This window comes from Echinops telfairi, unplaced genomic scaffold (genome assembly GCF_000313985.2).
Source record: "Echinops telfairi isolate 266 unplaced genomic scaffold, ASM31398v2 ScPeMD7_7458;HRSCAF=8496, whole genome shotgun sequence".
In the NCBI taxonomy this organism is placed as follows: domain Eukaryota; kingdom Metazoa; phylum Chordata; class Mammalia; order Afrosoricida; family Tenrecidae; genus Echinops; species Echinops telfairi.
This window is the reverse complement of record NW_022111358.1, coordinates 4123694-4150208: the sequence shown is the minus strand read 5'-3', so window position 1 is coordinate 4150208 and position 26515 is coordinate 4123694. Positions and strand designations below refer to the sequence as shown.

At 35.4% G+C, this 26515-nt stretch overlaps 1 protein-coding gene across 1 annotated transcript in view; it reads left to right on the top strand.

The window, feature by feature from the left end:
- TAOK1 (TAO kinase 1) overlaps nucleotides 1-26303 on the top strand; it is a 122408-nt gene extending 96105 nt beyond the window's left edge. The window contains exons 15-20 of the mRNA XM_004706907.2: nucleotides 1389-1517; nucleotides 2769-2972; nucleotides 5437-5676; nucleotides 10462-10674; nucleotides 11532-11714; nucleotides 16957-26303. Of these exons, the coding sequence (XP_004706964.1) occupies nucleotides 1389-1517; nucleotides 2769-2972; nucleotides 5437-5676; nucleotides 10462-10674; nucleotides 11532-11714; nucleotides 16957-17421 (1434 nt within the window). The 3' untranslated portion in view covers nucleotides 17422-26303. The remainder of the gene's footprint in view (nucleotides 1-1388; nucleotides 1518-2768; nucleotides 2973-5436; nucleotides 5677-10461; nucleotides 10675-11531; nucleotides 11715-16956) is intronic.
- The last annotated feature ends 212 nt before the right edge of the window (nucleotides 26304-26515 follow it).

Below are 26515 nucleotides of genomic sequence, written 5' to 3'. Positions count from 1 at the left end.
TTTTTTTTTTTTTTTTTAAGTCATTCATATTTTCAACAGATTTCCTTCTCTCTGTACTTTTTGGGAAACCTTCCTTCAATTTATAGTTGCATTTTTATATGAGAGTATAACTAAACATTTTAATACATATAGAGAATGTTAGAGATTATAAATTAATAGAGATTCCGATTTATTACTTACAAATAAGTGTCATTATTCCACACATGATCGAGTTGGATTATTTTTAAAGTTTTTCTTCCATGAATCATTCTGGTATTTTTGATGTTTTATCAATTTTATTTTAATAGTTTATACTTGTCAAAATATAAGCTATTCAGTAAATTCATTAATTTTATAAAGTATATTTGGCTAGTTCTAATAGAAGTATTTTTATCACAGCTTTCCTGTTCACTTTCCCTCCCAAAAAAGGACCATTCACTGCAATAGAAGAGAATTTCGCAAAGCTTATCATGAAATGATTACTTGATTTTAAAATGGTCTGACGAGAGAATGTACACATACTTAGAATCTTATGAGTATTAGATATTATTTTAAATAAGCTGGTAAGAAGTAGTTACTAATATATTTAGTAATTAATGAAGTAGAATATGCAGTATAATTTTTTCCTTTCATTTATTGACTTGATTTTTAATACATAGCATAGAAAAATTAATAAGCGTAGACACTCAAATGTTTCCATTGGTTATCTCTGAAAGCTAAAATCATATAAAAGTTAATTTTTTTGTGTTTCTCTATATTTCTGAAATGTTCTACAATGAATGCAAAGTTCATACATAATCAGAACTAAAATACTATTTATTCTATCTAATATTTAGCATTTCCTATTAGTGATATAGTGTGATCAGGGTTTAATTTACAGATTAATGTATAAAATTGTTTTTATACATTATAAATTAAAATTATGAGTTAATTTTATTTTAAAACAAATAAACCCTGTTTTTTCTTTTGGCCCAGGGGGCTGTACTTCTTTTATTTTTAATAATTTTATTTTATCTTACAGCTCTTCTAACATTACATACATCAATTGTATCAAGCATATTTGTATGTATGTTGCCATCACCATTTTCTAAACATTTGCTTTCTACTTGAGCCCTTTGTATCTGCTCTTTTTTCTTCCTTCCCTCACCCTGTACTTCTTTTAAATGAAAAACATAAAAACATTTTGATCCTACAAATGATCAGTTTTTGAAGATGAGTTCATTTTATTGGTTCTGTGGAATTGAAGTGATATAAATGCTCTATTTTTACTAATAATTTGGTTAGGTTATTATTATTTTGATAGTACTTTCTTATAAAAACAGATTCACTTACCGATGTATATTAAACTGCTGTTTTGAATCTACCTGTCTGCTCAGCTAACTTGATAACCTTTCTTTAATTTTTTATAGGCTAAAGTGATGGCCAATGAGGAGAAAAAATTTCAGCAACATATTCAGGCTCAACAGAAGAAAGAACTAAATAGCTTTTTGGAGTCCCAAAAGAGAGAGTATAAACTTCGAAAGGAGCAGCTTAAGGAGGTACTTTATTTTTTTTAAATTATCAAACAAATTATCTGCTTATTGGTTATATTTAGTGCTAGTTAACTCATAATAGAACCATTAGGGTAAAGTATGTATTTATAATTTATATTTTCATGGGTAACTTGGTATGGCTAATTCTTGAGGTAGTCTAGCTAATAAATTCCTTTTCTTTTAGGAGTCAGATTTTTTTGTGTTTATTTACATTTATTTAGACTAATGACCCTTAGTATATAGAAAGGAACATAATTAGAATCTTATCAGAAAAGTTCCCTGACTCAGTGGATTTTGAAAACTATTCCCAGGTAATTCTCTATGCATGGACTTAGATTACCCTTGTGTCTTCCCATAGAGTGTATACACAAACACTTTCAAGTTGAGAACTACTAATTGATGAACTTTTTTTATCTTTATGTGTTTTAATATCTTAAGAACTAAAGTAGTAAAGGGTTGCTCGCGTACTTCCTTGAATAGGGAAAAGACTGACATTATAAATCTCTGAAAAAGCATCTTATATTCAGAAAGATAACTTAATTATATTCCTGTATACAATGTTGATGCTTTTTATTTTGAAAATAAAGTTTGCTTCGTTTAATATACTACCATATTTTTACTTTGCCTAATATAAATTCATTTTTACTGAGATAGTTGGTGGCATGATAGTTAAAGCAGTATAGAAAAACATGTTTTTATATGTCCATGAAGTAGTAATACTAAAAATTAAATAATTGTAAAGGCAGGTACCTTTTCCCAATCTTTTGTTGATTTTCCTTTTAATTTTCAATTTTAAAATATTTAATCCATCTATAATTTTACCAAACACTTAATAGAATGTTTAAAGCCAAGAAGTAAAACATTATTTAACTGTGTTTTAGCCCTTATTTTAATTGACATAAGACTTCTACCTGATATCACTGCTTCTGTCTCACCTTGAGAACAATTTAAGGGACATGTTTTTGTTTTGTTTTGTTAACTAATCACTGTGTGCTTTCAAAGTTAGGGGAATAAGAAATGTAGCTATGTAAATCTAAAAGATATGCATGAATTTCTTGTGTCCATTTTTCTTTTCCTGCCCTACTTCACAGGTAACTCAGAGAGAGGAAATTATAACCTACCTCCTCAAGGTCATTCCCCTGCCTGAATTAGAGAGAAAACCCAATAAAGTACTTTCATTTAAACTTACCAGATAACAGTGGTACATTTAAATGATTAATTTTCATGTATTTTGAACTCAGTTTTTTATGTTTCCAGGAGCTGAATGAAAACCAGAGTACTCCCAAAAAAGAAAAACAAGAGTGGTTATCAAAGCAGAAGGAGAATATACAGCATTTCCAAGCAGAAGAAGAAGCTAACCTCCTTCGACGTCAGAGACAGTACCTAGAACTGGAATGCCGTCGCTTCAAAAGAAGAATGCTACTTGGGCGTCATAACTTAGAGCAAGATCTTGTCAGGGAGGTACGTGTTCGTGTGTGTGTGTGTGTGTGTGTGTGTGTGTGTGTGTGTGAGAGAGAAGTAAAAGTGTTGCTGTCCATTTGTGTTTTACGTAAAGGATTACACCACAAATTAAGTTCTCATTTAGAATTTTGGCATGATTTTTTTCCCCTGACATTGGTTACAGTTTTCCTCAGTGTGTCAGCATTTTCATTATTTCCATTTTTATTGTACTATTTTCATATAAAAATTTTTGTATGCCTCCTTGCTGTTCATCTTTGTTTCGGGATAAATGTAGACCATTTGTTCTTGTGGAGAAGAGAACTTATTCCTCATAGGTAATCCCGTTTGTTTCATAAGTCAGTCTATTATTTGGTTTAAAAGAGACCTCCAGGAGTGATGAGAAGAATTCTTTTCTGAAGATATGCCGCTTATCGATCTACCTCTGGGCCTTGCATCCGTATCTCCCTTTGTGTGGGTCACTTTTACCACGGGTAACCTCCTGGTATGCTCTCTGCAGTCAAGTCTCACCTCAGATGTCACTTCTTTCGCACGTCCTTCCCTGGTGAACAAACCCACATTTCCTTCTTTACCTCTATTTCTCTCCTAGACATGTGCACACGCGCGCACACACACACACACACACACACACACACTTTTTTTTTAGACGGAGCATATTCTGTACTGCCCTACTGCAATGGAAGCTATGTAAAGTCACAGGTGTGTCTAATTATATTCCCATTAGCTATTGAATAAATATGTATTAAATAATACATGGGTGAAAAAGTATTTTTAAATAAGAAGAAATGAATGGGCAAATTGTTCTTCTTTACTCTAAAATGTGTGCTCTGAGATAACTTATTGTTAGCTGTATTTTTATTATCATGTAATTATTAATTGAGCAAATGGTACAAATACTCATATACACTAAATAAATAAATAAAATTTTAAAAGACTCATATGCCATTGAAAAAAATTGTTCCAGTTACCAAACATACTTATAAGCATAGATAAATTTCTCAAAGTTGCTTAAAGTATGCTTCAAATATAGCATTATGTTTCAAATTCACTAATTGCAATATTTGAATAAAACAGCTTACATGTTACATTTAACAGATACATGTTAAATAGCAAAATTGTAAATATTGGTAATATCTAGTCCAAGTAGTTGTGTAGGGAAATAGGTACTGTTAATAGCAGTATAAATTGATACCACTCTTTTAGGGTGTAATTAAACAGTATCCTTTAAAGTGTAATATGCACTTACGCTTGTAGCCATCAAATCCGCTTGTAGAGCTCGGTACTCCAGACTTAATAACATGATGCAATTTGTGCAGATATTTATTGAAATGGCACTTATAAAAGCAAAAAATGGTTTTTTAATAAGGCAATAAATGGTAATGACTAAAATGTCCAACAATTGAAGAATAATATCACAAAAATTATATATGGTAGGTTGCTATATCATAGGTTCCCATACTTATTTGGCCTACCACCCCTTTTCAGAAAAAAAAATTACCCAATGCCCCTAGCAATTAAAACTTTTATACTATAACCCATAATTCAGGATAAAGTATAGGTATCTGCATTTGCAGTCCCCCTAAATCATTCTAGCACACCACCAGGAGATGGTATCATACATTTTGGGAAACATTAATCTAGATATATGTTCAATATACTGTTAAATGAAGCAAGCAAGTTACATGCCCATACTGTATATTATCCAGTATTTGGAATGATAGGTTTTTGTATAATACATGTTTCAGAATAAACAATAATATCAAGAAGCAAATGCCCTAAACTATGGGTTTCTGAGGAATAGGTTATAGACTCAGAGAAGCCAGGTTTGAAATCTACATTGTATGTTTGTATGTATTTGTTGTTTTTAATTTGAGAAAAAGCATAGTAACATTTGTTTATCCTAATGTACTAGGTGCTGTTTTAATAAATAGCATTCATAATAAATCAATGAAATAGCTATGTTATGCTACTATATTTATTTTAGAAGAAAAGTGAGAGTAAGAAAACAGATTCAAGAATTTACCCAAGGACTCAATGCTAGTAAGTAGCAGAGCTAGGATAAAAGTAATCTAGAGCTAGAGTTCATAGTCTTAACTATTACACTATAATCCTAGCTACACTGTGTGTAATAAAATTTATTGTATACTCTAAAGAAATTCGAAGGATGGCTTAGGTGTCTTCTGCATATATGAAATCAGAAAACAAGAAAGGGAAAAGTAAAAAAAAAAAGTAAAGCCCCTGGTTATAAAATTGATGTATTTTAGATTTTTTTAGCATAAAATAATGTAAATAAATAGTAAATTTATATTTTTACTAATTGCCCATTTATTGAAATAAAAGAAAGCCTTATAGTTATTATTTATCCATTATTGGATCAGAATAACATATATCCGAGTTGATAGGTCTCAGGATCTTGTTTTCTTTTTCTGGCTTTATTTATACCCATGTCTTATGTGTTATGGATTAGGAGTTAAATAAGAGGCAGACTCAGAAGGACTTAGAGCATGCCATGCTACTGCGACAACATGAATCCATGCAAGAACTGGAGTTTCGACACCTCAATACAATTCAGAAGATGCGCTGTGAGTTGATCAGATTGCAGCACCAAACTGAGCTCACTAACCAGCTGGAGTATAACAAACGAAGAGAACGGGAACTGAGGCGAAAGCACGTCATGGAGGTTCGGCAGCAGCCCAAGAGTCTAAAGGTAAGTTTACTGACAGAGGGGAAAAGAAATAATAGAGGGCATCTAAGTACCAAGACATATGTCTGTCATAATGAAACAGACTAAACTTTTGATATTTTCTTTTCGCTTGCTAACATTCATGAGAATTTTTTTTTAAAAAAGGAGGCCCAAACTTTTAACTGTGAGACGTACCAGTAAAAATTCAAATTCTTAACTTAAAATTGCCTAACTATCCAATGCTGTTACTAAATTCTTCATGTCAGCATGCTAGCATGCCATCACAGTGTTTCTCCTACTCTGCTTATTTTATCTCTGTTTGGTAGTCTAAGTAGAACCATACCATGAGTAATTAAAGTATATTTTTAAAATCAGAATGTCCAGCACATCAGAGTAGAGTAAGTTGTTATATACACTTCTACAAACAAAAGATAGTGCTGGTGATATATATTGCCAAGAGACTTAAACATTTGTTTGTGCTTTAAATAGAGGAATGTATTCACATGATGCAAAAGTATATTTGTAACTTTAGTCTTACCATAGCCAACCAAATTTTATAGTGTCTAATAAGTACTTAAGGCATAGAATCACATGATCTTAAAAACAAAAGTGAAAAAAAAAATTCTCTATAGACTGTCATCTGTGGTTGTACCTCACTTGATCTATCCATGTCTCTGCATGTTAGCTTTTATTTGTATCTGATAAAGAATTGCAGAGCCACAGTATTTTATATTTAAAAACCTTTTTTAAAGCTATTCTTTACTTAAGCTGTAAACATAATCTTGATTCTTGCTGTGAATATCTACTGGTCAGTTTGGAGAATCAGTCACAAAGGTAAACCAACCTCTGTCAAAATCTGAAGCTATAGCACATATCTAATTTTAAACCTTTCCAAATAAATCTTAGTACAATTTAACCCTTCTGTGTCTTAAAACCGCAAACTAACATTATTTAGAGAATGATTGTGTTAACTGTCAACATGACCTTTCCTCGGTCATTACCCATAAAATTAGAATTCATGAGAGCAAAGTAAAATGATAAAGTGAGTAGATGCTCCTATTTATTCCCCCAGCATCAAACTCATTGAATAACAAATTAAACCAAGCACAAACGGAGAGCTCTGAACTTCAGACGGTAGCTAGGGAGATGAGGAGTGCGGAAGGCACAGAAGCTGAGAATAAACCTAGTAACATTGGGAACACTCACTCATCAAAGCCAGTTTGGAACAAGGTCAGGCAACACTTTAAACCCGTAATTAAGAAAGGGAGCTAATCTGAGGAAGCTGTAGCTTAATTTTTTAGGTCAGTGCAGATTGGCCATATATGAAGAAGAATGTGGCTACAAGATCGGAGCAAGACTTATTAATAACCTGTAACATGCAGATGACACAGCCATTCTTTCTGAAAGTGAATAAGACTTGAAACACTTGCTGATGAAGATCAAGGATTGCAACTTTCAGTATGGATAACAGTTCGATGTAAAGAAGATCAAAAAAAATTAAAACACAAATTTAACACCAATGGAAAAATGAAAAGAAGATCCACAAAAGTAACTCAACACAGAAAATTAAGTAGAGCAAGAAATCACCACAAAAGAAGTGACTGAAGGAACAACAAAGTGACTAAACTCAAACCTAGTGCTAACCAAATTGAATGTAAATGCACCAGTAAAAAGAAGGCAGCAGAATAGATTTTGTGTGCTATCCACCCCCCACATACCCCTAAAGGGGGAGGAAAAAAAAAAGAAGATGTCATCAATAAGTTCTGCATACATTCTTTTCAAATGGATTCTCTAAAAGGCGAAATATTCATGCAATCTGAAGAAAAAACAGTATGGATTCTCTTAAAATCAGCTACATTTCAGGCCACAAAGCAAGTCTCAATAAAATCTAAAATCTTAAAATACAAACTGGTTTCAAAGGTAAACCAAACTCAACTGTCATCAAGGTCATAAGGTCAAAGAAGAACTGCACCTTTGGGTTTGCTGAGACTTTAAATCTTCACAGGAGTAAACTAAGACACTCACTGCTGTGGAGTCAGTTCTGACTCATGCGACCCTCTAGGACAGGGTAGAACTGTCCTGTGGGTTTCCAAAACTTTTAACTCTTTATGGAGTAGAAAGCCCTTATCGCTAGTAACAACAGCTATTGATTTCGAACCTGATTGCAGCCAAATGCATAACCACTACACTACACTCCCTTTATAAGAGTAGACAGCCTAATTTTCCTCTTGAATAGCACCTTGGGTGTTTGACCACTAACTGGTTAGCAGCTCACTCTGCCACCAGGAATCCCAAAGATTTTGCTTCTCTCACATATATACCATGGCATGATATACAACCATAAAGAATAATGGCAAGTCTACGAAACACCTCACAAACTGGATAAATGTGGAGGACATTGTGGTGAGTGAAATAAGTAAATCACAAAAGGACAAATATTTTATGAGACCACCATTCTAAAAGAAAAATCAAGAAAAGGTTACATACTGGGAGGGAAAAAATTGTGTCATTGCTACCAGGGATGGGAATGGGAGAGAGCAAAAATTACTAATTAGTAATACATAGTAATATGGTAAAGGGAAAGCCAACAGTGTGGGGGAGGTCATCACAACATCACCAAAGCAAAGGAAACCCATTAAGAGGAATACAAAAATAATGAACAGCTACGGTAATTACTACAACATGATAATCCTGCAACAATAATATTGATAATAATTTGAGTAAATACATAGTTAAGTAGATCAATATAGTAAAAGAAATAGAGGGTATAAGGGAGTACAACCACATGCAGAATAAGGTTTGGCTTTATGTGTTTTACATGCATAATTTTAGGTGCCACATATATGTTAATACAAAAGAGCACTCCAGGAGCACAGTCATGGAACTTCTTAGACATAACCAAACACCTCATCTACTGGGATAAAATTCCTGACATGTAGGTAAAGGTCCATAGACTCATCTTAAATCTGCCGAATTTGGCACAACATAGTTCATAAAGACAGTGTTGTGCATCCTACTTTGGTGAGTAACATATAGAGCCTTCAAAGTTTGCAAGCGACCATCTTAGCAACTACTGATCTATTCACAGTCATAAAAAGGAGAGTGAAGAAAACCAAATGCTCAAGAGAATAATTAGGCCGAACACTAATAGACAACATGAGCCATAGTCTACATGATCCCCAAACCAGAAGAAATACCACTTGTTTGGTTACCACTACCAACCACTCGGACTGTGATCACAATAGAGATTCTTGGCTATAGTGGAAGAAAAAGGTGAAACAAAGAAATCTAATTCACAAAGAAAATCAAACTTACTGACAGAGACTGGTGAAACCCCTGTGATTTTGGCCATAAGATGACCTTTCTGACTTGGGAGTGATGCTGTTCTCAGGGACCATCTCAGCCAAAAATAAGCCAGTGGTATGGAATAATTAGTTTACTTGACACATTTTTAAATGATAACTTTTAAAAAAAGTATAGGAAAAGGATGTCTAATTTTTATTTGTTTTATTGCTGGACAGAAGCACTTGGAAGGACTTGTTTAACCACATTATTTAGAGGCCGTACTAATTGTCTTAACTAAAGCAAGAGTTTTTCTATTTATATATTTCTTGGCCCTTCATACAATAAAGTTGTGTTAACATAGTTGATATTTTTAAAAAACATAGTTAATATTGTAGTACAGAAAAAGATAAAAATTTGATATGTATGGAACTCTGAGCATATATCTGGTTTTTTCCCAATGGAATCAGCCAGTCCATATTTGGCTGTATTTGTATTAAACAAAAATTTCATAGTGTAAATCTGTGGTTCCCCATCTAGGTCTGTAAACTTCTGAAGATGGTATGCATGTCTCTTTAACCCTTCTTTCCTGAAGAATGCTGTACTCTGATCTATACCACATCACAACCCCAGGTTTGCCATCCTCCAGGGCAGCGGTTTACAACCTGTGAGTCGCGACCCCTTTGGGGGTTGAACGACCCTTTCACAGAGGTCGCTTAAGACCATCGGAAAACACATATTTCCTATGGTATTAGGAACTGAGAACACCGCTCCTCTATCCATCTCCAGGTGGGTCCACCCACATGCAGATAAGCCCACATACGAGTTCCTGGCGTGAAGACTTACCCATGCTACACCACACTTCAAGACAAAATTTCATTTATTTGTCATTAAAAATACATATTTCAGAATATATAATTACATATTGTTTTGTGATTAATCACTATGCTTTAATTATGTTCAGTTTGTAACACTGAAAATACATCCTGCATATCAGATATTTACATGACGATACATAACAGTAGCAAATGACAGTTATGAAGTAGCAACGAAAATAATTTTATGGTTGGGGGGTCACCACAACCTGAGGAACTGTCTGAAAGGGTCATAGCATTAGGAAGGTTGAGAACCACTGCTCCAGGGATTTTCAAATGATGTTCCTTTTGATGTTCTTTGAGATTGGGGATCAAAAAGAAGTCTGAAGGGGCAGGATCAAGGCTGTATGGTAGATGGGTAAGATTTCACAATGAAATTCTCAGGATACCTCTTAATACTTTAGAAGAATGAGCAGGAAGGTGCATTGCCATGATAGGTTTCTCTATGTTTTAATAATCATTTTTATTATAAAAATGCATAGAGTCCAGAGCTTAGACAAATGACCAAGTGAAAAAGTATCTACAGCCTTTTAATGTGATCTTTTGATTACCTCTGCCTTCTTCCTAACTGCCTTTCTTCACATGTACACTTGAGTTATGTTAAATGCCTTATATTTTAAAATACTTACATCTTCTTATTTTTTCTTCCCAGTCTAAGGAACTCCAAATTAAAAAGCAGTTTCAAGATACCTGCAAAATCCAAACCAGACAGTACAAAGCATTAAGAAATCACCTACTGGAAACTACACCAAAGAGTGAGCACAAAGCTGTTCTGAAGCGGCTAAAGGAGGAGCAGACCCGCAAGTTAGCTATCTTGGCTGAGCAATATGATCACAGCATTAATGAAATGCTGTCCACCCAAGCTGTAAGTTAGCTTTATTTAGTCCAAACAAATTTAGTATTTCTTTTTCCTTCCACTACCCAAAAATCCTAGCAATATTAGTCAGAAGTCCTACAGATTGGGAAATCATGCTAGTCCATATTTTTCCTGCTGCCAACATTGCTTGGAAATGGCATTTTGCATATAGAATTCTCCTTCATGCATTTAGAACAGCTTCTCAAGATTAGAGCAGCAGTATTTTTAACCAATGGGCAAAAAGTAGGACTGTATTGGGAAGTTAAATGATCACATTTGAGTACAGCACAAAATATTTTTATGTAAGGGGTTTACCAATTCTTCTGAAGTGCCAGATAGTGAAGGCTTTCGGTTTTGGGTTCTAATATGCAAATACAGATCCTTATTACAACAATTTATAATGTTTTCCAAAATGTAAAGACTGTTCTTGACTAAAGGACATAAAAACAGAACTATGGCTGGCCAAATTTGGCCCACAGGTGTAGTCCAGTACTCCCTATGAGGTAAATTCAAAAAGTTGTAGGAAAGTGGAATTTTTTAAAAGATCATGGAACTTTCAACAGCCCTCATATTTCTCTTTGGGGCTGAAGAAGATGCCGTTTTAAATCACCTAATCAAATACTAGATTTTTCTAAAGAAAGATATAGATAATTATACACTCTCTAAATAACATGATAGATCACTTTATCTTCATAATGTCGTCATTGGTTATTGTACCTTCCTTTTCAAAGATTTTCACAAGAATGAAGAAACAAATTGTATAAGCTACAAAAGAGTAGCCTGTCTTGTTAGAGGACCTCCTTGTTTCCATAGGTCATGTATAGATAGCTTCACAGTAAGATATAGCCATTTTCTTTCTCTCTCAGCTGCGTTTGGATGAAGCACAGGAAGCAGAATGCCAGGTTCTGAAGATGCAGCTGCAGCAGGAACTGGAGCTGTTGAATGCATATCAAAGCAAAATCAAGATGCAGGCTGAGGCACAACATGATCGAGAGCTTCGGGAACTTGAACAGAGGGTGTCTCTCCGCAGGGCACTCCTAGAACAAAAGGTATAAGTAACAGACAGAAAATAATTACTATTTGCTTAGATCTAATATATTTATAAATTAATTTTCATATGAACTGTTTATATCAGATTGCTTTCATAGTATCATATTTCCTTAATTCTAGTTGGGTAGTGTTTTGTTTTTGTTTTCTTTAAAATTATGAGTATTATGATGTACTTAATAATGGGTAGCTTCTAAAAATCAAGGGCATGTAAGTAGTCATTTCTAGAGAGAATATGAGGATATGTGAAGACAATCAGTTGAATTATGAGAGAGTAGCTCTGTCTCTGTGTTCCCTTCTTTTGTGTGTGTAGCTCTACTTATAGCGGTTGGAGAAAGACTTGCCTAGTGAAGAAAAAATACTGCAGTAATTACTTGGGTAAGGTAGGCAAAGGACCAGAAACATATGTTTTACTCATACATCCTGGCCTAGAGCTATACAATTGGTGGAGCATTACTAGGGGAAAGAAGATAAAATTAGGCAGAAAAATGTTACTTCAACATGCATCTTTATTTTATTTTTCCGATTTATGTATTCTTTGGCAGAAATATTCAGGAATAGAACTGCCCCATAGTGCTTCTGAGACTAAATCTTTATGGTCACAGACAACCTTTTCTTCTCCTCCTCCTTCTCCTTCTTCTTTTAATAGTTTTATTGGCACTTCATCCACAAATCATACATTTCAGTAGTTCAATCTTATCATGAAGAGTTGTACAGTTGTTACCACAAAAAAGCAACTTTTTCTTCTGCTCACAGAATGGCTAGTGGGTTTGAACCATCGATCTTGTAATTAGCAGTCCAGTGTTTAACCCACTATCCACCAGGGTGATTTATTTTCTCTCTTTCTGGCTTATCACTGAGATATTGAGGAAAGGATGAGGGCAGAAGATTTTTAGATATTTGTTGTAAGAAATGGTGATGCCCTTGTAACCAGGATTCAGAGCTGTGTTTCAGAATTCTTAGGTTTATTGGACATTGTTAGTTCATATTTATTTAATGGCCATAAATTGTCCTCTGTTTCCTACAGTTCTTGGGATAAAAATTGAATACCCAATTAGGTTAAATATCTTTTTAAAAAAACACCTAGATAAGATGTTACTGTTTCTCTGGCACTGCTATTTTTATCACTAGCTTATTTGAGAGATACTTGTCCTTAAAAATTACCTCCATTATATTACTCATTCAAGGTAGGGTGACAGAAACAAATGAATTTTGAAAAATCTAGTTTGCCCTATATACAGATTTCATAGATCCTCCTGATCCCAACTTAAAATCTAGCCTAAGCTTCTTTTTCTAGATTATGATTTAATAGAAAACTCTCCTATAATATATTTCTGACAGTATTTTAGTGCTCAGCTGCTAACTGACTATTTAAGAGAAAATGTAGCAGTTGGCTCAATAAAGTACAGTCTTGGAAACAAGGATGTACCAGTCTGTTCTTTATAGTTGCTGTGAGTCAATAATAGTTTTCTTTTGTTGTTGTTGTTGGTTTGGTAGTGAAAGAAATACTGATACTATTAGTCTTTTTGTATGTTTAGCCCCACCTACTGGTTTGGAATTAAACAGTGCTAATTAGCATCTTAGACATTAATGATTAGTATCTATAATAGTAGGGACCCTGGTTGTGCAATGATTAAAGTACTTGTTTACTAACTAAAACTTGGTTCAAAGCCACCAGCCACTTTATAGAAGAAAAGTAGATTTATCTGCTTCAATAAAGATGGGAACATTGGAAACTGTGAGACAGTTCAGTTTTGTCCTCTAGGGTCAGTGTAAGTTGGAATTGACTCTAGCAATGTTTTTTGCTCTTATTTTTTAATTAGCGTCTTATACTGTGCAAATTAAACCAACTATTGAGTCATCTCTACATCATACCAACCCTATAGGTCAGCATGAAACTGCCCCATATGGTTTCCATAAAGCCGTAAATTTTTCTCCCTCAAATAGAGGAGTGAAGTAGGAAACAAAGGTCATTTTTTGAAGTCTGAATACAGGCGTGTACATATGTAAATATATTTGTATATAACACTAGGGACATAGATCTATGTACAATATTTATATGTTAAGTATTAAGGTAGCAGACGGACATTGGGCCAGTACTCAAGGACAGTACTCCCTCAATGCAAGGACTCTTTGTTCTAATAACCCGGCATTCTGTGATGCTCATCTTCCTGACACTATCACTAAAGACAAAATGGGTGCATAAGCAAATGTGGTGAAGAAAGCTGATGGTGCCCGGCTATCAAAAGATACAGCGTCTGGTCCTAAAGGCTTAAAGATAAACAAGCAGCCATTTAGCTGAGAAGCAACAAAGCTCATATGGAAGAAGCACAGCAGCCTTGTGTGATCATGAGGTGTCGGTAGGATCAGGTATCAGGCATCAAAGACCCAGAACAAAAAATTATATTGATGTGAATGGGAAGAGAGGGCAGAGTGGAGACCTAAAGCCCATCTGTAGACAACTAGGCATCCCCTTACAGAAGGGTCACAAGGAAGAGACCAATCAGGATGCAGTATAGCACCAAAGAAACATAATTTTCCTCTAGTTCTTTTTTTTTTTTTAATTATTTTATTGGGGGCTCGTATAATTCTCATCACAATCCATATATATATACATTGTGTCGAGCACATATACACATTTGTTGCCTTCATCATTCTTAAAACATTTGCCTCCCACTCTAGCCCCTAATATCAGTTTTCCTCTAGTTCTTCAATGGTTCCCCTGCCCCCTCACTATCATGACCCCAATTCCCCCTTACAACCTGGCTAGACCAGAGCATATACACAGGTACTGACCAGAGCATATACACAGGTACAGATTAGAGCTGGAAACAGGGAATCCAGGAGAGTAGCGATACCGGGGGGGAAGGGCAAGGTGGGGGAGAAAGGGAAACCGATCACAATGATCAACATATAACTCCCTCCCAGGGGGATGAAACTGTAACTGTTTAAGGGAGTAGGAAGCCTTGTCTTTCTCCCACGAGCATATTTTACAGGACCTTTTCTTGTATAGCTGAAAATATTCACATACATAAAATCACATTTGGTTTCAAAGATACACATTGTAAGAATCTCTCAAAAGTCTTCATTATGGTAACTCATTTATCCAGTGAAATCATTCTTTCTAATTTGTAGTAATAAATCCCGTGATATGAGGGTAGGGAGTGGTGGGGGAAAGGGGAGAAAGGAGGAACCCATCACAAGGTTGGATATATAGCCCTTCACACACATACAGGGAGACGAATAACTGAAATGTGGATGAAGAGAGACAAGGGGCAGTGTAAGATACAAAATAACAATAATAATATATCTTTGATAAAGGATTCACGAGGATGGGAGGGAGGGGAAAAAGAGTTGCTGATACCAAGGGCTCAACTAGAAAGAAAATGTTTTGGAAATGTTGATGGCAATATATGTACAAGTGTGCTTAATACAATTGAATGATGGATTGTTATAAGATTTGTAAGAGCCCCCCAGTAAGTTTAATAATTTTTTTAATACCATGATTTAAAGAAATGCAGATTGTCATACCTTATGAAGCTGTCTACTCCCGTAAAAATTGACAGTCTTGAAAACCCTATACTGGGTCATGACGAGTCAGAATCAACTCGATTCTGACAGTGGATTATTCAGAATTGGAGCAGTGCTTATTATATAAAATATTGGCAAGCATTGCTGTGTTAATTTTTTAGCTTGTATTCCCCTTAAATAATATGCAGAGCATTCAGATTAATTATATGCTGAGAGCATCCCCATCATTATTGTAGATCCCTCAGATTAAAATAAATCTTGAATGAATTGTTTGAGTTTTTACAATTAAATATTTAAAAGGACAAAAATTAAAGTTATTTGAAATCTTAAAGGTATAGAAATTTAGTTATTTTCAAAAACTTATTAAAAGCTCCTACAGCTCTTATCATACCATTTCATAGTTCAATTCTCCTTTTTTTTTTTTACATTTTTATTGGCACACATTCCACGTATCATATAACCCAATCAATAAATCACATCAAGAAGAATTGAAAAATCATAATCACAACCCCCCCCCCCATGGTTAAATCACCTTTAAAATGAGTTATGTAATCACACTCAGTCCCAGTGCTCCCTCCTTCCCCTTCCCCCTTCATTGTGAATTGGTTATTTTATATTTAGCATGAAATTCAAAAGCTCTGGTGGCTCAAGTTAAGCATTGGGCTGGCTAACCCCAGGGTTGATGGTTCAAACCCACTAGCTAGTCTTTGGAAGAAAGGTAGGGCAGTCTGCTTCTGTAACAATTACAGCTTTAAAAATCCTAGTGTAGCATCAGTTCACTCTTAACATAAAATTATTTTTTGTCTTCAACATAACCACAATTTTGATATTTGACAAAATTTATCCTAATTTACTAGTATTAATACTTGAGGCACCTTTGGTATCACAATAGTAAACTACTCAGCTGTTAGACAAAAGATTAGTGGTTTGAATCTGCCCAAGATGGTCTGCTTCCATAAAGATTATATCCAGGAAAACCCTGTGGAGCAGTTCTACTCTTATCAATGAATCAAGTCAAGATCGACCCAATGACATCTAACAATAATAAGCTATAATACTCAATCCATGCCTTTTTTCCCCTATTATCTCAATGTCTTTAAAGTTCATTTATTTGGATTGGAGTCCAAACAAGGTTGAAATGTTGCATTGGTTGTCCTTTAAACCTGTTTTCTTTCTTTCATTTGTTTTTTTATGAAAGAAGTTGTATCCTTTGCCCTATAGAATTGTGCACATTCTTGTGTGCCTCCTCTGGTGTCATTCAGCATATTCCTCTTTCCTCCTTGTCACATTCTTATAAACTGGAGTTAGATAAGGTTATATATAGGTTCAAAATCTTAAAATATTTTAATTTTGCAAGAGTATTTCATAGGACTTACTGTGTACTTTTTTTGCATCATGTCCAAAGATATACAGTGTATAATCACAATTGTAAGTGATATTGGTTATCCATCTGATCAGCCATAAAAGAGTTCTCTCTCAACTTTTTACCTTATGGAATTAGTGGCCCTTGATAATCATTGCCTTGCTTTTAAAAACCTGATTTTATACGCTTCAGAAATAAAGTATATGTGGTTCCTATAGTACATCCTTTTTATTTTTTAAATACACATTTGTAAAGTAGACCTTTTTTTTAATGATTCAAAGCTAATTATCGTTTCTTTAGTTTATAGATTTTAAAATATAAATCATCTTCCTTTTGGCTTCCCTCTCCAGATTGAAGAAGAGATGTTGGCCCTGCAGAATGAACGCACCGAACGAATACGAAGCCTGCTGGAACGGCAAGCCAGAGAAATTGAAGCTTTTGACTCTGAAAGCATGAGATTAGGTTTTAGTAACATGGTCCTTTCTAATCTCTCCCCTGAGGCCTTCAGCCACAGCTACCCAGGAGCGTCTAGTTGGTCTCACAATCCTACTGGGGGTCCAGGATCTCACTGGGGTCATCATCCCATGGGTGGCCCGCCACAAGCTTGGGGGCATCCAATGCAAGGTGGACCCCAGCCATGGGGTCACCCCTCAGGGCCAATGCAAGGGGTACCTCGAGGTAGCAGTATGGGAGTCCGCAATAGTCCCCAAGCTCTAAGGCGGACAGCTTCTGGAGGACGGACGGAGCAGGGCATGAGCAGAAGCACGAGTGTCACTTCACAAATATCCAATGGGTCACACATGTCTTATACATAACTTACTAGTTGAGAGTGGCAATTCCGCTGGAGCTGTCTGCCAAAAGAAACTGCCTACAGACATCGTCACAGAGCCTCCTCACTTGGGTAACTAGAGTGTGGAAGCTGAGTGCATATGGAATATTTTATTCATTTTTGTAAAGCGTTCTTGTTTTGTGTTTACTAATTGAGATGTCATAGTATTTGGCTGCCGGTTTGTTTTTGTTTTGTTTTTTAACTTTTGGGGAATTTTTGAAAAGGGGAGTTGATACTATATACATACGTGTGTGTGCGCGCGCGTGTGTGCGTGTGATGCATGAGTAAAAATAAATTGGCTAAATAAGGGGGTATATTCTGAACACTGCAAAAATAAAATGCAGCAAAGTGCTTAAGTCATCATTCTTGGGTGTCTGTATCCTAAGAAGCTTATGGAATTATCTAAAACCTTCCACCCTATATCAAATTTTTATGAGCCACTCACAGCAGGCAGCATATGCTGAAACCAGTTATTATGATATACTTGCATTCCCTCACCAATGTAGTTTCTTTATTAAGTTGGTCTGACTTCTCAGCCTCATTTGGAGAAAAAGGAAAGGGAAAGCAAATCCACGAGCACTAAAGGGTTGCATTGACTTTTTTAGAGGGTACAAATCAACTTAGTCCTTTTTCTGAATACAACATAGGTTTGTCTGTGAATTTTTTCCATTTGTTTGTGCCTTCTTTGTAGCATGAAGAGGTGAGGGTGTTTAAGGAGATCACAAGTTGTGTGGAAGTTGCATTAAAAGCCTGTGAGATTTTAAGCAGGGTACCAAAAGAGTGAAAAGGCCTCTTAAAGCTCATATACTAGGTATATTTATCAGCAGAGTGAGGAAATGGAGCCCATATATTCTGCGGTCTTTTGCTTATACTGTGATATCTCATCCTACCTAAGCACCAAACTCCCAAGACCCAACACATACTTTTACTTGGTATAAAACAATGATGTATAGCCAAAACAAATCAAATGCCAGAGGTACCATACATACTCGAGTATAAGCTGACCTGAATATCAGCCCACCTAATTTTAGCCCAAAAACTGCATTAAAAATGTACTGAAAAACTTGGCTTGTACATGAGTATATACAGTATTTGAATAATGCCATATTTGTAAACTGCCATGTATTGGAGTTCTTATCACACTACATAAGACATAATTTGATTACCCCCTTTTGGCTTACGGGATTTCCTGTTTATAAGTAGAATAGCCAATTATTTAACTGTTTAGTTGCCATAGTGAACAAGGAGTCACTGAGCCGATGACTGCCAGCTGCTGACTAACCCTTATCACCACTGTCGATTTTGCTGCATGTGCAGGTCCTCTTTTGGCTTGTTTTGTTTTGTTTTGTGTTTGTTGCTGCAATACTTTACAAACCTCTAGTTCATCGAGACTTCACAGCCACTTGGCATCATGTTAACATCACACAATAGGAAACACCACTTCCGGAAGTCTCTTGCCTTCATGCTAAAATACTACTGAAAAAGAACTAGTAAGTTTGTCAAATTTTTTTAAAAAGTAATAATGGTCAGGGAATCTCGACAAAAGCTAACTACCCTCCCCCCTTAAAAAAAGAAAAAGGGAAGGTGCATATTTTATTTTGTTTTACAATGAAGGATCGATATAGTGCTGAAAGTCATGTTTCTTGGTGTTCCATTGCCAGTGTGGAAACTTAGTTGGAAGTGGGTGGAGAGCTATGAATATAACTTGAAGAGGGGGAAATGCCCTTTCCAGTGGTGGATCAGAGTACCTTACTTATTACTGCCTGTCCCCAGTTGTCTTGAGGAGCCTGTGCTGCTGACCCTGGGTGGTCCTCCTCATGTAGTCAGAAGGCTTCGAAGTAGGATTCTCTTCATTCCTCTCAGTAACACTGCTCCCCTTAACTCGCAGCCCAAACAGTAATGTGTTACTGTGAAAATCTTGATTTCCTCAACTAAATTAAAGTCTTTACCAGGTATGTCAGTCCAGCCTCCAGGAACTCACCTTTAGGAATTCCTGGCATTCATTTAAAGGTAAATGAAGAAATAATTAGTATTTAATATAAATAGTTTGAAAATCAAGATCACAGAACTCACACATTTTTTGGCAGTGCTTCAAGTAGCACTGTGCTGTATTGTCCTTTAGCCATTCTCCAGATCACCAGTTCTTAAGTAAATATGGCATGTCCTTGTCATATCTAATAAGGGCTTTAGTTTTCTTGGTATCTTTATTGCATTCAAATATAATGCTTCAGAAAAACAGAGAGATCATATTTGGAGGCTAATGATGAGTGAACTTTAGAATATAATAAAATAATCAAAAATATGAAATCGTATACCTTTTTATATTCAGTCTGGCCCCTCTAATGATGAAGGGATGGAATAGCAAATGTTTTGCATATAAAACTCTTTAAAATTCCAAATTCTACCAAAAATCCTCAATTCTACATTTGGACGTCTAATTGTAGACTTCAAATTAGTCAGAGACTTAAATTAAATCAAATTGAGTTACTGAGTTTACTTGTAAAAATGTGATTGGTTACCCCAATGTCTTTCCAGTAAGACTTTGTATCTGATTTGTTTGGCATCGAGTTTTTCATGTAGGTCAAAACTATGCCTGGATTATACCATTAAGTTCATCTTAATTAAAATACTTACAGTTTGCAAAAATGATTCAAATTCATTGGTGTGTGTGTGTGTGTGTGTGTGTGTGTGTGTGTGTGTGTGTGTTGCATGAGTAAGCTCTAACTTCTGAGGAATCGTTGGAGAGTAAAATTTATAAATGTTTGAAAGGTTTTGCGAGGTCTTAAGAAAAAGGCAAGCACTTTCTTAATGTGGAAATGTCAACATTTAATTGGGTTAACACTACCTCCTTCCCATTGCTGGTGTCCACTCATTATATATATATATATTTAAGGAAATAAATGTATGAGAAATATGTTCGGAATATCAGGAAATGGTCAATAATGCATCTGATTTACAGAACTTTGCATTAGAAAGTTTCCTGTACCATGGTCTCACCTTTTTTGGAGTAGCATTATAAAAAGGCAAAACCTCATATCTTGAAATACAGGATTCCTGATTGGCCGACTTTCCCCATATGTAGTATCTCAAAATATTTTCACTATATATACAATAACTGAAAATGTGTTTATATTCTCACTCTTTTTTTCTTATTTTTGTGCCTAGAGACGAATGCTGCATATGAAGCCATAATCACAAGTGTAATAAGCATATTGCAAAAATTTTTTGAGAAGTTAAACTCTCTAGAGTAGTCATGGTTTTCGGCTTCCTAGATGTCAAACACAATTCACTACACTAAAGAAATTGCCCTTGAGACTCCCTTAAACCTATTTTTCCTCGCCCCGTTTCAAAAATTGAAAACTCTATGAGTATCTTTTTAAGACCGTAAGGTAGATTTTAGTAACTTTTTACTTCTGTAAGTGCTAACTGTCTAGCAGTAAGAATCTTTACAGAATCCATGATGTTGGACACTGGAATAATACTCTTTGTTTTCACCTGTGAAAATGACTTTATTGTACTTGAAACACCTCCTTTGCGTTTCTCCAGTTGTGCCATTCACTAGTGGAAATAAATTGTATTATACCATGATCTACTGGGTTTTTAAAAAAACTGTTAAACATGCACATTTTGCGTATAGCTGTTCTCATTTGTATGTATATAGTGTATATACATATGAGTGTCTGTTTGTATAGATAAATGGGTGGATGGAACTCACACTGTACATTTCCATCAGGGCACTTAAGGTTCTGTTCTTTTTGTTTTATTATATATATGTATTTTTTAATTCAGACCTCAGCTAGGGCTTGTTTTTCTTAAGAATGAGTACTCTGGATTTATGAGAAGGTGGTCATTAGATGTATTCTTTTCCCTCTGTAATGCTCTCTGAGCACTGTGTGAGTGAATAGAAAGTTAAGTAAAATGTGGAACCATATGTCGCAATGTAGTAAAATTGTGCTGGGGAAGAAGCCGGTTAATGTTTCTTTGAGTCTGTTGTGACATAAGAAAGATGAATGATGCAGAGAGAAATGAACCACAGAAATGTAATGGACTTGTGGTGATTCCTCTGCAAAATGATAAAAATAACCAATAAATCACACCGCCTTTATTAACTTTCTGTATCAGTGATGACATTGATCCTTTTTCCCTTTGTTCTTTCATTAATCCCTATATATATATATATTGCACTAAGGACCAAAACATTCAAGATAGGAATTAAAGTTGAAGCATCTGTCGCTCTCCTAAATGTAAAATCAATAAGAAACTGTCAGTGGAAGAGAAAGGAATAGTACTGATGTGTGGGACTTTCTCCATCTTCTTGCTTGATAATAGTAATTAAGACCTGTGTGCACCTTCCACTCCTTCTGAGCCACTACTATTCAAGCAGAGGGTTAGGTCCAAACAGCACCCCTTTCTAGGAAATTCATTAGGGTCCTGTGTTTTGTCCCATGCTCACAATGTGAAGTGTCAGATATATATTCAAGCTAGAAAATAATATATTTATGATATCAAAGTGTGAATCTCTTGTAATGATGGAGACAGAGGTTCTCATTTAGGAAATAAAAGAGCCTTTTCTAAGGAGCAGAGCCAAAACTTGGGCTGTCATCTCTGAGCTGCTTGCCAAAATACAGATCATTACTGAAGAGAGGCACATTCTCCTATTTCCTTTTCCTCCATCAATGACAATAGCAGCCCTGGTCAGGTTGTAGCATTGCCTTTGAAAATGCACTCACTTTCCCTTAGTTATTAAGAACTGGAAATTCCCCACTCTTAAGTTCCTAAAAAGATAAAGAATGTGTTGTACACCTAGCAGATTCGCCTCTTGTATGCAAGGACTACTGATTGAAGTCTGTTTTGCTGTGTGTCTGGTTATATTGTCTGCACTTTTATGAAATCACTACAGTAGGTCTGCATTGGCAGTGACTTAATTTGTAAAGAAGTAAGTTGTATTACACACTGTGTAGGGGAAATAAGTGAAGCTGAGAACTCTTATTTTGCATTTATGCTTTCTACTGAATTCTGATAACCCCCTTTAAAGTCCTGTTGACTAATTTTTTTTTCTTTGTTTACATACATATTTCAAAAATTGGAGAGAACCCATTTGGCTTCATGGTAATCTGAAGATTATAAGAAATCTGTAAATTTTAATGCACCTTATCTGCCTGTTGTGGATCTCTTAAACTTGCACTTCCCACCCACCCAAAGATATTCTTTAAAGAAAATAAAGGCAGAGAATTAAAACTGGGGAGTCATTTACTATGTTAACATCACTGCTGAATATTTCTCAGCAACCCAAACTCTTTGAAGTTTCAGCGAGAGAGAGAGAGAGAGAGAGAGTGTGTATGTGTGTGTGTGTGTGTATGTGTGTACACGCACACAAGCGTCTATTGTGTTGTTGCATTGTCTTTTTGTTTTTAATAGACAAGTGATCTTTAGAGAAAAAAGGTTAATCCACTGTGATCTTCCTTTGAGAACAGCATGATGCCCACTGGACATACTGATTTGAACATCTGTAGGTAGTTGGGCATAAAACAGTGGAGAGAAGATGAGACCTCTGAATGAATGAGAAAGGGTATGTTAATGCCCAAGATTCCCCCCAAAGTACGGGTACTTCAACCTGCACAGTTTCCTTTTCTCTCGTAGTTTTTTGTAATTATGAGTGAAAATGATGTAATTATCTGTAAATATGTAGCTAACAAATTGACCTAGTTTCTGTCATTTTCGTTTTTGTACTAAAGTCTCTAAGTCTGTGCCAGCCAGAGAGGAGTCCTGTCATTGCCAGTTGTGTCCTGAAACCATCCCTGGTGACAACTTTAGAATTAAAGCTTAAATGTTGTTAAACAGGGGGAAATGAAGCTTAGCCTTTGATCAGGTTTGAAATCTTTTGAAGCTAAGTAATTTTATTTAATAAAATGATTACATGTCCTTGATCATGAATGAGGTAGGGAGCCTTCCCTTCCCCAGTGGCCATGTTTACAGAAGTGTGTTTTGTCTGTAAAAGTGCAAGTGTTTTAATGTTAATGTAAATTATACAGGTGATAACATTATGGTCTGGAACTGTTTATTGGGCTCTTTAGCTGAATTTTCAAATGAATTATGCTTATTGTTGGCACACTGATCCCATTTCTGTGAATTTTTTGTCTATTTCCAGAAATACATAATATGTTCCTCTGTCATTACTCCCACTTAATTTCCCTTTTTTCTGATAGGCCTGGTAGCCTAAGGTATTATAGATTGGTGAACATAGATGAGGGAATGCTTTTTTTTTTTTTTAAATCAAGGAACCCTCATATTTATGTTTTCAGTGCTCGTGTTAAATGTTTTTATGGCAACTCTGAAGTCATTGAAGTTTAGAAATGAGCTACCAATTTTAATGAAAAACGTGTACTCTTTGCTTTTGCATGGCTTGGCATAGTATCAAGGTGTATTAGGGCCACTTGAAAGAAAAGACCAGTTTATATGGGAACAAGTTTCTCTCGGTGGCACGTTTTGCTTTTCCTGAGCCCTCAAATGCACTGTCCAGGCATGGACATTACTGTTAAAACTCTAAGTTGCACATGGTCATGGAGTAAAAGGATCTAACTGCCTGACATTTGCAGATTCTGTCTGGTCCATGTGACTAATTGGCACATACCACACAAACCTACAGGGTACTGGATCCTTCTTCCCCTTTTTTGTCTTAGTTTGTTCATGACGATGTTGGCTGCCTGTAGTGCAATGCTGGACGGTTCTGTTTGGGTGCCCATTTGCTGCTGTCCGTCCTTGCATTTCATAACATCCAAGAAACCACCACCCCTTCTCAATGGCATTTTATGTGTTGAACCTTTTATTCCATATTAAGTGGGAATTGTGCCTATGCAGAGTACTCCTCCAGTAATTACATGTACCCTAAAATATTCCAAGCCAGAGACACCAAGTGGGAAGGCATTTCCAAGAAAAGAGCAGTTGGGGCCAGTAACTTGTCTGACAAGGTATTTTACTCACCACAGGATCTGGACACTTGATGTATGAGCCAATTAGGAGTTGCAAGTGGTTTCCTAGAGTAAAACCCAGGTAGAGAGGGACCTGTAGAGGGGGGCTGGGGGGAAAGGAGAGAATTGTGTTCTCATTTTTCCTTTTATAATGACCCTTATCTGCTAGGTTAGACCGATTGATTTTCTAAATTTGTTTTGCTTTGGTTTTTTCAGAAACATTTTTACAAAAGCAGTGGTCTGATGTAAGTAACATTTTAAGTATAGTTCACATAACTTCCCCCAGACTCTTCCAGTCAGATAATTTGTAAATGCTTTTAAGAGGTTTTTTTTTAAATCATTTTATTAGGGGCTCAAAGTTTTTTAAATTAACACTTATGTTGCTAAATCCTATTTATGTAAGTCTGCTAAAAATGTTAACCCGTTTTAAACTTGAGGCAAACATTTAAATAATGTATGGGTTATTCTGAGCAATTTTGCTTTCAGAACCTCCTTGTTTTAGTATATTAAAAAAAGACAGCCTAACGTGCAGTAATGAGGTTGGAAAGACTATGAGAAATATGTATAGTGTATATTTTAAAACAGCTTTGCTTGTATTGTGAAGGTTTAAAACAAACTTGAGATTTTTAATGTAACTATTAACACATTTTTAACATAAGTTATCCCACTGGGTTTAAGAGCATCTTGAATGTATACTCCTTTATGTAACCCAGGTTGTTTCTACTTTTACCAGTCATCCAAACACATTATTTATGTTTTTATTTTTATGTACTCATTTTCCTTTGTTTTCCTCAGACAGCATGATTTTTTTTGCACATGTATTGTGGATTTTCAAGAGAGAAAAAAATCTTTCATTTTCTCTGGATTTTTGTCACTTTTTTCTTTACTAACCCTCTACCTTAAAGGCCATATCACTCCATTTGCATTCTTTATGCAAATGTTAGGGTTGGTTTTTATTTTTATTTTTGCTATTTACCTTAAAAAAAGTGCTCAGTCAATTGTTTTTTTTTAATTAAAAAAAAAAGATTAAAAATGCTGTAACCTATCATATCTGATTAGACCATTGAGAGATGAATGCACACCTGTAATAGCCTTAGACCAGCTTTGGTGGATAAAGGGAATCAAGAGTTTTCTTTTTAAAGGTGGTACATATTACCCACAATCTATTTTACTTATTCCCCCAAGTTAAGAGTTCCAGATAAAATGAGAGTTATCAGCGAATGGATGCTATCATTGAGGTTCATCAATGAATTTGTACATTTCTAGTTCTTCCCTTTGGTGAAGGGAAAAGCAGTGGTTTGACAAGACCTATATTTGGGCTTGACTTTATCTCCTCTTTTTTGGCAGCCTTCATCTTCTCATCTCCCAGAGCCCTTGAGCCTGTATAGTTTTTATAGTGGACAGAGGACTTGGGGTCTTTTAAAATGAGGACTGACTTTTTGGTGAGAGAGAATTGTGTGAACAGTATGAAGCTCTGCCGCCTGATGACTGTTTTTAAATACATAGTCCTCTCAGTTTTTAGACCAAACAACCGCCCACAGTGGAGGCATATTCAGGGTCGCAATTGGGAAGAAGCCCCTCTCTGGTGGTCAACACCAACTGAGAAAGGTGACTGTACAGGTGTGCATTTTCTCTTTGGTAGAAATGGTCCACCGCACTAACTGGTAAGGCTTATTGTACAGTACATTGTCAGTATTCTCCTGGTTCACCATACCTTATAGTTCATATATAACCTGTATTAATTGTATAGATTGTGCATTTAAAGCTGTTATCAAGTTGTCAAAACATAAAAGAGAGAAAACATGGTCATATGTAATATTTTGTTTGTAAGTATCCTTTGTATCATAACAAAGGAAATGTTTAAAAAAATCAACTGTAATAAAGTAATTTTAGTACATAAGGGTGTCTGGTCATTTTTTTAAAGTAAATTTTATTCCCATAAATGGTAACAAAAAAGGACTTCAATATTATGGCTATCTACTATATATTTACTGAATATCGGGCCTTAAGCTACAAAATGAGTTTACAAAACTGAATTGTAAGATATAGGTAAGACGTCCCCCTCGCCAGCCCCGCCCCTCACCCCCTTGTAAAAAAAAAAAGATATAGGTA